At 40.0% G+C, this 13,053-nt stretch overlaps 1 protein-coding gene across 3 annotated transcripts in view; it reads left to right on the top strand.

Annotated features, from left to right (window-relative positions):
• Window positions 1-13,053, top strand: part of RSRC1 (arginine and serine rich coiled-coil 1) — a 141,417-nt gene that overhangs the window by 74,528 nt on the left and 53,836 nt on the right. For all 3 annotated transcript variants that reach the window (XM_084291853.1, XM_084291854.1, XM_084291852.1), the window contains one exon: window positions 6,815-6,866. In XM_084291853.1, coding sequence (XP_084147979.1) covers window positions 6,815-6,866 — 52 coding nt within the window. The remainder of the gene's footprint in view (window positions 1-6,814; window positions 6,867-13,053) is intronic.

The following is a 13,053-nucleotide window of genomic DNA, read 5'->3' as shown; positions in this document are numbered from 1 at the left end:
TTGAGCTGTGGCTTCTAAGAGCAATTTCTAATGTGTTAATTGAGAAATTTGTTTTCAAGAACCTGGATTTATCTGATATTATTTATATAGAGAGACTAGGCTTTTGGTAATATCATCTACCAGAAATAAAAAACTGTGATAAAAGATAAATGAAAAATTCATTATTAGAAGCTAAATATTAACAACCTTACAATTTATTTTTTTTAGAGCACGACGGATCTGTCCTACCTTTAATTTTGGGCTATCATTTTTCCTATAACGCTGGGAAGGATTATCTTTCTCAGTTTGAATTCAGCTCAGAGATTTGTAATTAGAATCATTTTCAAAGGGTACATTAGAAAATACATAAACTTGTGCAATAATGACCACGTAAAACCATGCAAAAATTTATTCTGTCAACTCTTCTGTTCATGAGCAGGTTGATTTTTCTGTGTGATCGTTATTATATTTCATTTAGAGTAGAAATACAAGATATTACCGACTGCTGCTAAATGAATGGGTAGATGGTAATTTTTTATCCTTTAATATGCGTGTGGATACAGTATTATTTATATTTTCCTCTCTCTTAAAGAATTCATGCAGACTTTACAACTGCCCGAGTTTGACATTTTCAGTAATTTTGTCTTTTTTAAGAGACCTGGATCTGCCAATTTTTAAATCTTATTTACTACTCTGTGTATTTCTTGTGCGTAGTTAACCCATGTGCTGTATCCACGTCCAGGATGAAGGCCATTTTCCTTGCTTTTCATCAATAATCTTCACTGAAATTGATACGTTATGTTTTACGGTCCTTTAAAGGAGCACTTGCTACTGCAATATGCAAAACGGTTTGAATACGGAATGAAAATCGCTGACATATGTTGGAGCTATATGGGGCTATTTGCCACAGACATTGGCTGCTGCCTTTGATTTTGTTCCAGTAAGCCATTGTTACTTATTTCTGAAATCTTGAGTTGGTAATATCCGAAAGAAAGCTGCATTTTTTCCCGACCACCTTGCATATAATGGTTCCCCGAAGATGTTGTGGTAACCCGTGTCTCTCGCGGAAAAAAAAGCCTAGTGAAGTGGGAGTGGATGCAGGGAATCTGTGATTAAAGTTAACAAATCCAAAGGCTTTAATGACCATTTATGTCCCGGATGAGAGATGGAAAGGGATTTTCCGAATCCTCTGCTCTTGAGGTATGGCACATGTCAAAGTGCCTGTTATGACTAGGGACAATATAATGCGTTTTCCCTTTTGATCTCAATTTTTTAATGAAAATTCACTTGGACGAAAAGCAAGTAGTCAAAACACTCCTGAACAGAGAATTTTAACATTCCATGAAGTTGCTCAGCAGCTATAGAGCTGGGACTTCAGAGCTGTGCCAACAATCTTGCCTTTCCCCTCTGAAAGGCTCTGAATTTCAGTGACTGGGCTGTCTCATTGCCTTCTGCAGTCTTTCTGCCCCAAATTGGATAGCTCAGCATCCTTGGGGTACCAGGAATGGGCAGGGTGGTCTGTGCAGCTTGGGAAAGTTTTTCAGACCTTTCTGTTGGGGTACAGATGTTTCCTCCCAGCTCCGACTGGGAGAGCCTTCTTCCATGGGCAGATCCTGCTTGATTATCTCCTCGGTGCAGTGGCTGTCTTGCTAGTTAAGCTGTACTTTTCATCATTAGTCATATTCTTCCTGTGGCCTTTACATACATTAAAGGCTAAAATGGCTTTTTTGGCTTCTCTCTTTTTTTTTTCTCCCCGATAATGATTGCCCTTTCATAGTTAGCATGTTGCTTATGCTGCCTTTTTTTTTTTCTTTCCTTTTTTTTTTTTTTTTTTGTATGGAAGTGCCAAAAGCATTTGTGTATTTGATGGACAGATATTGCTATTATCCCATGCTTTACATGATTCTTTCCACTTCTAATTCGTGTACATCACGCTTTGATAATTGCGTAGGTCTGACAACATCTAAGATCAAGATTTTTGTTATGCCCAATTCTATTTCAGTAGTAACATGGAACAGGTCAGTCATTTGTATTAGACTGTAACTAGCGTGTGGTGATGAGAGGTCCACAAAAAGAGTATAAAAATTCTTAGGAAACAGAGCACGGGCAGCTTCTCGAGCTTACAGTGTTTTCTGTTCCTGTTAGGCTGCTTACCTAAAGTTTAAAAAAACAAACAAGCAAACAAAAAGCAACATCAACAACAAACAACCAAACAAACCAAGCACCGGGGTTTTGCAATACAAAGCGTGCTTCCTATTAGACTGCAAACAGTCTGACAGATTTTTTTCTTTTCTTTTCTTTTTTTTTTTTTTATTTCCAATTCCGTCCTATGCGATAGTAGGAGTGTAAAACCGCTCTGTCAATATACTACAAATGTGATGTGTTCCACTGTTAGCTGCTGAACGTTTTCATACAGCTAGCTGGGTAGTTGTAAGAACAAATCATCCTTCCTCCGCTGTATTTAACAGGAAGGTAGTTAGGGGTAGGAGGCAAGCTGGGAAACACCTCCCTTGCTGTGGAGTAAACAGCTTCGGTGCCATCTCGTGCTGGACTCACTTTCCCAATTTATTTTTTTTTCACAGTTTATCAAAAATTTATTTTTTTGGAGCAGGTGGATTACATTAGGTCAGAACAAGTGGTCCTGCCATAGCCTGTATCTGTGCATTGCCACTGATTGTATCAGAGAAGAAACACCAGATCAGAAATACCATTTAGCATCCAGTCATTTCTGCTGATTAATGCCTGAAAATGCAGGGGTATAAATCAAATAATGCTGGGCACACTTATTACATTTCTCTGTTACTAATTCATGTTGTGAATTCTTCTGTTGTTTTGTTTGTTTGTTTTAATGAGGAAAAAATGTTCCTCTGTCAGTTCTGAATTTGCCAGCCTCAAATTCATTCTGTTTGCTCTGGCTTCTGTATAAAAAAGAAGACAATTACAAATTCTCAGTCTTTTTCAATTTATTATTTTTTTAATATTGCATGCCCTTATGAGGTGTTCCGTAATACAAATAAGTTCTTCATTTTCACTTTCTTTGGTAATTATTATTATTTTTTAATCTCCTAATGAGAAAGGGATGACTCAAAAGGAATGCCTCCGTTCCTATGCTAAACAAACATGTCACATAATCTTTTTCCTAATTTGATCAAACTCTGTTTAAAAGATAGGCAGGGGTTAGGGTTCTTTGTTGCTCTCTCCCTGTTGAGATAGATTTACTAGAATTGGGATGTATAATATTTCAGGTGAAGGCAGGCCACCGACTTACAGAATATATTAAAATGAAATTATACATCTATCCCCTTTGTTTAATTTTTTTCATTTCTTCCTTGTCTTTTCTCATTACCGATATACATTGAGGTCTCCTTTTAGCTGTCCACAATGATGCCTAAACTATTTTTTTCCTGAATTGATAGCGCGCTTTGAGAACACAATAAGGCGAGTGAGAAGTTCTCTCCAATCTGCATTACTCTGTATTTATCAGCATTACATTTTATGCTGTTCTGTGCTGCTGTTACCGCTTGATCTGGTTAAGGCTTTCAGCCTCCTGTACCCCTAAATCATGCATTTACCTGTAGATGCAGTGCGATGCCATCACTTGGCATCTCCCCAGATCGCTACCGAGGCTGTAAGCCCAACATTTTAATGGGGAACGGGAGAAATTGCTGGTGCTGTGAGACGGGGCCTGGTTGTTTTGTGCCTTGCTGCCTGCTTTTCTCAAGTAGGACTTTAATCAAAGCTTTTGGCACGTCAGTGAGAACATCAGCATGACTTTTTGAGGAGATCCCGTAGACTCATGAGACAACATTTGTCGGTGAGGACGCCGTTTAGACAGTGTGAGGTTGTCCTTTAGCTCTGGAGGAGCCTCTCCTCTCCCCACATCACCCTCCCAGAACGGTTGCTGCCAACAGGTAGTCTCTGGAAGAGGAGCCCCAGACCGGAGGGTGCAGTCCTAGGATAATCCCCAGCCACCCCTCTTCAGCTGGAGCTTCTGCTGGCCCAGCCCTGCTGCCATTTCTCAGCCCAGAGCTTCCATCTGCCACCAAAAAACCCACTATGCACCAACCACAACACTTTGCAGCTTTGTATCACTGCAAAACAATTCTCTCCTTCATCCCAGCTAACCAAATCCTTGGACATCTTGCTCAGGTGGCCTCGGTCAGCTCCTGCCAGCTCAGTCCATGAGCCCAGTGTCCCGATGTGCCACCTCCCGCTGCTCTGCCAGCCCCCTGCAAGTCGGTGAGAGTTGGTTAGCTTTGACCAAAACCAGTCTTTGCCCTGTACCCTTCCTCTGGTTTTGAGTGAAAAGCAAAAATCAACCAGAGAATGTGGAGCAGAATCAGCTGAGAAAGCCTCTGGAAGTGTCCTGGTTGCAGTGATGCTGAGGTCCTGCTGTACTCTGCCTTCCCAACATTTCTTTTCTGGAATCCACTACAACAGTTTGCTGTAGGTTTTTGACCCACGTTGTATCTATTCCCAATTGTTTTGGATAGCCAGCTCTTCCAACAGCTAGGAAACTGAAGTTTGTTTATTATTATTATTATTGTTATTGTTATTATTATTACACTTTTTTTGAGCTCTGCAGGTGTTGGGAATGACTAGATACGTGTCCCCAGGAAAGTAACTGATGGTAAGCTGGAGCTGAACTAAGAGGATGGATTTGTGTTCGGCTTCCAGAGTCATACACGGGCTCACTTAATTGGTGTTTATTTGCTGAGTCCTCTGGGTGTTGTTTTGGTTTTAAAACTGGAATCTTAGTACAATTGCAACGAGAGAAACTGAAACCTAGGGAAGTGGCATCTTGCTGAGGAGCCTAAATTTAACACAAGCACAATTCGGGTTCTATTTTAAGCTGCAACGAGTGCTTGCAGTAATATTGTTCCCAAAACCTGAGCAGGATCATTTGCCACTGCTGTCCTGGCAATTGGCCATGGGGCCGTGAGTCAGCTTCGGGAAGGAACCCGGACACCAACCTCCTCGGGGCCATGCAAGATGTGACGCTGAGACGTTTCAACTGGTGTAAGCAAACAGAGCCACAAAGTTTGGGGATCTGTGGCCTTGGAGTTGTCTAACACAGAGATTGGGGCAGCTGTGGGTCTGGAGAAGGCTGTGCTTTTACCAGTAAGTGGAAAAATTTGTAAATGATGAACTCGACTGGTTTTGTTAAACAAATTTGATACCCTACATCCCCTCTGCAAGGCTGTCATTTAATTGTGATTTCAGGCAGCACGTGTGGCTGGGGCAGCTAAGGGATGTCGATCACGTCTGCTGAAAGCAGGCACTCGGGGGCTGTCGCTCCCGGCTGCTCGGGGGCTGCAGCAGGCTTTGAGGGCGGCAGGGTTTGTATTCACCCAGTGCAAAGATAAAAACACGTGTGTAAAATACATGCAGATGGATCCCTGCCACACTCGGGTTTGTTAGGCTTTTATAGGCATGTCGTGAGAGAGAAGTCCCGTAGCGCATTACACCTGACCGGTATCGTTAGCGATGGGCAGGAGGGATTGAACATAACCGGTATTAGCACAGACAAACGTCGGTGACATTCCACAGGAAAACTCCTTAAAAATTAGGCAGGAGCACGCTGCAACTCGCAACGTTTCGTCGTGGTTAACTGCTTGTGGTGGGGTAGTGGTGGCTGACACTGACAGGAGCCACGTGCGCTACTTAGCAATATTCACACTGCTCGTTAGCTCAAATAGAAGTCAAATAGAAGTCTGGACTCCTTTTCTTTTTTTTTTTTTTTTTTTTTTTTAAGACATTGGTGATTTTTTTCTCAACTTTTCCAAGTGTAGTTTGCTTGAATACTGATCTCTCAGTCCAAAATTCATCACAAGTAGCAGGAATTTTAGCAAATTCTATTTGTAAAAAATAAAATCTAGTACTTGGATTGAAGCATTTGTTCCAAACTTATTAATTATCTCAGTAAAATAAAAGCTGAATTCCCCCTGAACTGAACATTTTTAAAGCAAAACATGACACCGATGGCATCTCTGGAGCTCCCATCAGACACATCCCTTAATCTCTATAGCTAGCTAGCAACTTGTGTGGGTTTGTTTTTTTTTTGTTGTCAATTTTTTCTTTGTTTGAAACAGTAAAAAACAAATTTAAAGTGCTGTGACTGCAGCACCTGAGCTGCCCCTGAACCTCACAGAGTGGCTCTCTTTAGGAACGTGCCGGTTTTGAGGAAAGCCGGGGTCTGCCCAGGGCTACTGCTCTTCCCTGCAGAGCATCATCAGCTGGGACCTTCAGAGCAAAGAGCTCTGCCTGACTGCCTTGCCTGATGCTTGTGTCAGCAGTGAGGTGAAACCTGAAAGGTGCCAACTTACGCTGGTTATCAGGAAAAATGTTCTGGGTGCAGTGTCTGCCCAGAAGAGCCCTCAAAGCTGAAGGATGACACCAGAAACTTCCTGCGTGCTTTGTTCTTTTTCGTGCAGAGCAGAAACCTCCCAAAGTTTTCAGATGCTTACAGAAATAATCAACTTCTGCACTCCATGACAAATGTGGTTTATGTATAAATTTAGCTGTGAAAACGTTTGAGTGGCTTCAAAATTAGAGGGATGGCAAGCGCATTGGACACAGTAAAACATCACTTGGAATAATTAGCATAGTGGGTACACAGCCAACAGTGTGCTCCTCAGCCCAACAGATGTGAAGAAATACCTTAAGGAAAGGAAAAAATCAAAACAGATAACAGAAGAAGTGTGAAAAACTCGCCATATTAATCATATTAAGACCAGATTATGGCTGGTAGCGGTGGGAGCTGCGTGCCGGTAACGTGACCTCGCGTGTTGGTTGTGCAAACAGTTGTGAAGATTTACAAATCCTCTCTTTTCAGACTCCTGCTGAACAGGCCAAAGCTAGATTACAGCTGGTTCTTGAGGCAGCTGGTAAGTGTTGCTATTATAAGTCAATTTATATTCTTCTTTATTTCTTTTTTTTTTTTATAATATCAGACAAATGAAACCTATCACGATAGAAATTTTACTTTTTTTCTGCTCGACAAAGGCTGAGTCCCTTTCCCTTAGCTCACTTCAGTCTCTGGTTAAGTTGCAACTGGTGTGCATCAGCATTGGCATTTACTAAACTCCTCTAAGGAGATAAAGTAAGTGCTTTGTGTTGTCTGCTGTTGGAGAACCAGCGCTCAGACTCTATGCGTTTGTCCTCTTGCTGCTGCTACCGAAACTCTTAGTCTGCGTTCTGCAAAATTTGGTTTTGTTTCTTTAGTTTCTAGCATTGAACTAATTTGGTGCATGTAAATATTTATATTTCTTTGTTTGAAGGGGTAGCAGAAATACGTAGCAAGCTTTCCAAAAGGGTCAGAGCAAGAGGCTGACCTCCACATTAGTGCCCTCCAGAAAGAAGCATTCCTATTTTGTCTAGTGCTAGTAACAAGGAAGGCAAAACGCATGTCTCGGTAACTATTTGGAACTTTTAATTCAATTTGAAATTGGAGGGATCCTGTAGCTTCATGTCACGTTTAAAAATTTATGGAAACCCTTGTTCTAGTGAACCAAAGGCTAGAAGATCAGTCCTTTTTGTTAATCCTGCTTTTGTGCAGATACTTATCTAAGTCCAAGGTAAGTCCAAGACATACTCATTCCCAAATGAACAGGAGTTCCCTTTTTTATTTCTTTTATTTATTTATTTACTTTTTTTAACACTACTGTAGTGCTACTGTGGGTTTGGTCAGTGGGCTGATGTAGACCAAGGTTCGTTTTGCTCTTTGAGGCCTTGCAAAAATCTCTGCCTTGATGTGGAGATTTTGTCCTCCCTTCCCCCAGTCTCCAAGCAGTTATTTTGAACTTACTTAGTTATTTTGATGCACTTGCGTGTGAAATTATTATCTGAGAACCTTACACTGTGGTGGGATCATGGTGGTTTATAAAGATATCTAGATATAACAGACTGGATGTTCTTGAGGTATTGTCATTCGTCTTCAGATTATTAAAATAACAATTTAACTCTCTAATATGTTACTCTGTGTTGAGGTTTGTCACGCTAATTTATTTCTGTATCTTAACGTTTCCCATTTTAATTTTCCTGTTAAAACTTTGTCAATTTTTCCACACAAAAAGGAAAACTTGCAGTATTTCGTACGTGTTGTAATAAATACATGTTTGTCTTTAGTTCAGCTTCTGTCTGTCTCTGGTTTATGGATTCTTAATTTATAAGCAGAGATTTCTAATATCATTCTTTATTTTTCCCCCTTACTGAAACCTCCTGTGTTAAGGAATACCATCTTTTCACTTTCCTGGATTTTTTTTTCCCAGAAAAATGCACCTAGCCCTTTATATTCTATAGTTTCAAATGTGTTCATTGTTCTCCATAACTTTTAATAAACCTTTGAAGCATATAATTATAAAGTAGATGTGACAGCACTGACCTAAAAAAGCACAATTTGTTTATACTACTCACATCTGTCACACCTCATTTTTTAATTTAACACCTGGGAAATGTATAAAAGATACCTAGGAGTTGTATATCATCGTGACCTGGGTCCCAGAAATTTCCAGAAACATATAAAGGGCCTATGATATTTTTTAATTTAAATATTCACAATTGAAGTCGGAAACCTATATTGAAGCTGCACGCTGCTCATAAATAACTCGAGAGAGTTAATCTGTTTGTTTCTCTTACCAGCCCAATTTTATAGGAAAAAAATGTTTCCTGTCGTTATTTAGGTGCTGGTAATCTTAAGCATTTATGAGATCGTTCTTACCTTCTTTTCCTGGTCCTGTATTCAGTCAATTAAACTGAATTTTTATTAATTTAATTTAAGAGGATGAGCGTGTTAATGCTGTTGTTTCAATGTCTTTATTGTATTTACTCATTGCAAAATGAACACTTTTTTCACCTTTAGAGAAATAAAAGCAAACGGCCATTGTAGCATTCCTGAAGAGCTCCTTGTGTTCTGTTGGCTTTCCAGAGTTCAAAATCAACAGATTAATTGGTGTTGCTGTTGTAGCACGATCACGTAGCTGAACGTAATGGGAATTTTAATCTGCACCTTGGTGGAGATGAACAAACCGCTGGTTGTGTGCGTAGTGCTCCGTACGGAACGCCCCAGACTTTAAGGACTGTTCCTAACATGCACTCTTCTCGATGGTTTCGATAGACAAAAACAGTTCCACCTTCTGCAGTGCCTCCAAATTACCCCCAAGCGTTAGAGAAGCCTTTGGGAAGGTCCCTGCGCTGTTCATCTCCACTGATGTCCTATAACGTTGGCATCTCCATTTCCCCTTTCCAGGCCATTTCCAGGCAATACTATCCCATCTCCCACATGAATCTAACACTTTATTTTGTCGCTGGTATTGAAATATATTTGCCCATTTCATTCTGAAGATTTCCACGTATTACTGTACTGTGCAGTGCATATTGCTGTACTGTACTTGGTTTACTTAGCAAATGGTTTTGGTTATTAATGTATTGGCAATGCCTTCGGATGAACATAACACAAATACAGCAAACAGTACCTCGGCTGTGTAAGGTTACAAAGCATATTAAATGTTAATGTGCATAAATCGAAGCTAGCTTGTCTGTAAAATACCAGTGTTGGTTGTAAGAGCAATCTGACTTCAAATTCAAGCTGATGGTAGGTTTTGAACTTTGCTTATAGCCTCTCCCAGCACTACATTTATCTAATATTTAAGTTTGTAATTCCTATTCACCGTAGCCTCATGACATTTCAAATTTAATTTCTTTATGTTACAATCTAGGTTTCTCTTTTGCTTAACCCCATCAAATAGTCTAAATTCCAATGTATCCTTTGTCAATGCCACTTCTGTAGATTAAAACATTATATTAAAAAGAGAGAGAGACTGGGACATACCTCCTGTGTCCTAGTGGAGAGGCCAAGTTACTGCTCTGTCGGACTTTCATTTTGAAAAAAGAAATTGTTAGCAATGATACGGGTTTGCAATACGTCCCTATTGAACGGGAGAGTGCCAGGTACAAAAGTTCATGGCCCGTGTTTTGCTTTGTTTCTTGTGTTTCAGTTAAAGATTTGCACGATAGGGTTGTCTTCTCAATCTGAAGATGTTTGTGTGTATAATTTTCTGCTTCACATCAACCTATTGACTTGCAAATTGCATGGCTTTATCCCTGGGGGTTTGAGCAAGAGAAAGAAGGTGGTGTACTGAAACACACCAGTAAGGTTATGGATTTACAGAACACAGGCTTTGAAAGTGCTTTTGGAATGTCAACTTTACCAAGTCCTGCTCTAGTGCAATGGCCATGGTTTAAAAAAGTTAATTAAACATAATTGTATTCCCTTCACTCTTCACTGCTTGCTTTGTCACCAGCAATGCTTTATTTCAGGGAAGGTGAATGTCCAAGGGCCTCCCCACCAGGCCCAACTCTGTCAGGAACTGTGGATGTTTGGTATCTTGGGAAAATCTGCTCTTGGCATCTTTAATATTCATCTAGAAAATATCAACCAATTTCTCTGAAAGCCAAAAGACAGCAAATGGTAAACTAGACCCTTTTTAATAGGGGTTATTTTATTTTGCTGGGGCACTTTGGGGACTTTCTGGTCTCTCGTTGCAGGAGAGTTGGTAAAATACAGCAAATTCACCTGCGTTTGGGAGGGGAGGACAGAAAGGCGGCCACCGTGACGTTCAGGTGATCTGCTGCTGTCAAGAAGTTTTGTCTCTGTCCTTTGTGGTGGCCTTGCTACGGGCTTTGTTAAATACCATTTTCTTTGTTAGTGCAGATTGATTTCAGTATCTTTGTTCGCATTAAGCAGCATAATACTTGAAGACACCGAAGCACTCCCCTTGAATTTTTAGGGCACCTGGTTCTCGATTTATAAAACCTGCCGTTGGTCTCGGCTATAAATGATATTTGCATGACTTTATTTTCTTATCCTTCCCAATATTTAGCCAGAAGAAAGCCTTTTCAGCATTGTCTAACAATATCGCAGCAACTTGCCATGTTTGAGCAGATGTTAAGCAGGCAATAGTTGAATGTTAATTTTGAGAGGGTGGTATGTTTAAGCCTATCTGAAGTATGTTGCATGTGGGCCTTCCAGACTTAGCTACAATGCTTTGTCTCTTGGGAGAATTTTAAAGCTAAACCTCTTTCTTTTTGTCACTCTATATGGACTCTCTCAAGTCAGTATAAAGCAGATCATCCCTAGGCTAAAGCTCTTCAGCTTTTGTTATTGGGCTCTGTAGACCTGTAATTAGGCCTCCTGGCAGGCCTTGCAGGCCAGTTAATGGTCATATGGAGTTTCTATGAGGCAGACTGGCTTTGTATAAATCCTTCGTAGGAATACGTTTATGGGTCACTTCCTACCAGGACCGGGCTTTGTGCGGGTGCCCCGCGGGCTGACAGGGAGCAGGTTCCCTTGACCATGGCCAGCTCAGTTTGCGGCGCACAATCTACCCGGCTAATCCCCAGTGTAAACAGAGGATTTAGCCGAGCTTCTGTCACTTACAGTTGCCAAACCACTTGGGTGTCTGTGATTCCTTTCCCAGACTTCATTACTGAGAGAGAGAGAGAAGCACAGAAGATTTGAGCTTGTTTTGGTATTAAGCATTTGCTTGTGCATATCACGAATATTAAGAAAAAAGTTTCCCATACGCTGAATCCTGCCTCACTAAAACTGATAAGCGTATTAGCAAACCTCCAAACCTTACAGCCAGCTAATTTGTGCCAGCAGTTGTTGTATGGCAACCGTGTTTTCACAAAAAGATTAAAATATGGATGAATATTCCGAAATGTAAATGTATTGAGATGAAGTAGCACGGGGACGTTTCGAGCTAACAATCCTACTGCTTTTACCAAAGGAGTCTGAAAACTTTTCTTCGGCGACATGGAGAAATTTCTTATTCTCCATATAAAGATGATTACAAAAGGCAATTGATCTGGATTTTCAAAGGTCTAGAGTTGAAATAAGTGACTGATCTGTTTTGGGAATCTGCATTTCAATCTATGGCTGAAAGAGCATTCAAGAAGGGCATTTTTGTGCAAAGAATTCTTGATAGAGTTTATTTAAAGGGAACTTCAGCATTGAGAGACTAATATGACATTAGCAATATGTGGTAAAAAATGATGAATAGAAATAAGCATTTAACATTTATCAGATCTGTTTGGCAGCAATTCTGGATATTGGGTATTTAACTCATTATCTTTGAATTATACTATCAGATTGCTCCCTTTAATTTTGTACCATGCATCTTTATTGCATTTTACATATTCCTTGCAGAGAAAATAATGGAATATAACAAGTACTTGGGCTTTTGCTGTTGTAAAAATGCAAGCGTTTTATAGTACTTACTGCATTTTTATTTTTTACCTACCTATTATGTTACATTTTATTAGGAAGAAAAATCCTAATTTGCACTCCTAGTGCATGATAAATAAATAGGCCAATATTCTCTACTCTGTGGTATCAAAATGGCTCATAACAGATGTGGCTGAAAGGACCACATACGTAGACTGTATGATTTTAGTCTGGTGGAACTAATAGGATCACTTGCTACTTTATAGATTCTTGCTTTTCTTTTACTTTAATAAAAACTGTTTAGTTAAATAGGATGGCTTCTATTTTGCTCTATTCTAGCTATGCAAAGTAGTAAGGCTAGCAGGTGGCAACAAGTATGAAAACTTTAATTTTATTGGCATTTATTTTTAAATGCCAAATATATAAAATGTTTATGGATTTCTAGATTGTGGTTTTCTTATTTTTGATTTTGCTGTTTGTGAACTTTCCATTGAAAACTTGATGCCTTTAGCTTGAAATTGTAATTATGCAAACAACTTTAGAAGGATGGATAAAGTTTGTTGGTATATATGGACAAAGGACGAAATAGCACATACAATATTTTACCTGTGTCAGGGAAGATTATAATAATTTCTAGGTAGAAGATTATTTTGGATGTTATTTTTAATTTGAAACTATGACAACATGAAGCTACAGCATGTCAGCACGTCCTGGGACCAGCCTGTCCCCATCCCACTCGGGCAGCTCTCAGCAAACACTCGCAGTGGGCAGCCGCCCACTCCCGTGCTCCGTGTGGGCTCTCCAGCACAGGATCAGGAGTTTTGTTACGCTGCAGGTTAGAAAATAGC

This window comes from Netta rufina (assembly GCF_964035555.1).
Source record: "Netta rufina genome assembly, chromosome: 9".
In the NCBI taxonomy this organism is placed as follows: Eukaryota; Metazoa; Chordata; class Aves; order Anseriformes; family Anatidae; genus Netta; species Netta rufina.
Note: the sequence above shows the minus strand (reverse complement) of the source record. Positions and strands in the feature narration are given on the sequence as shown.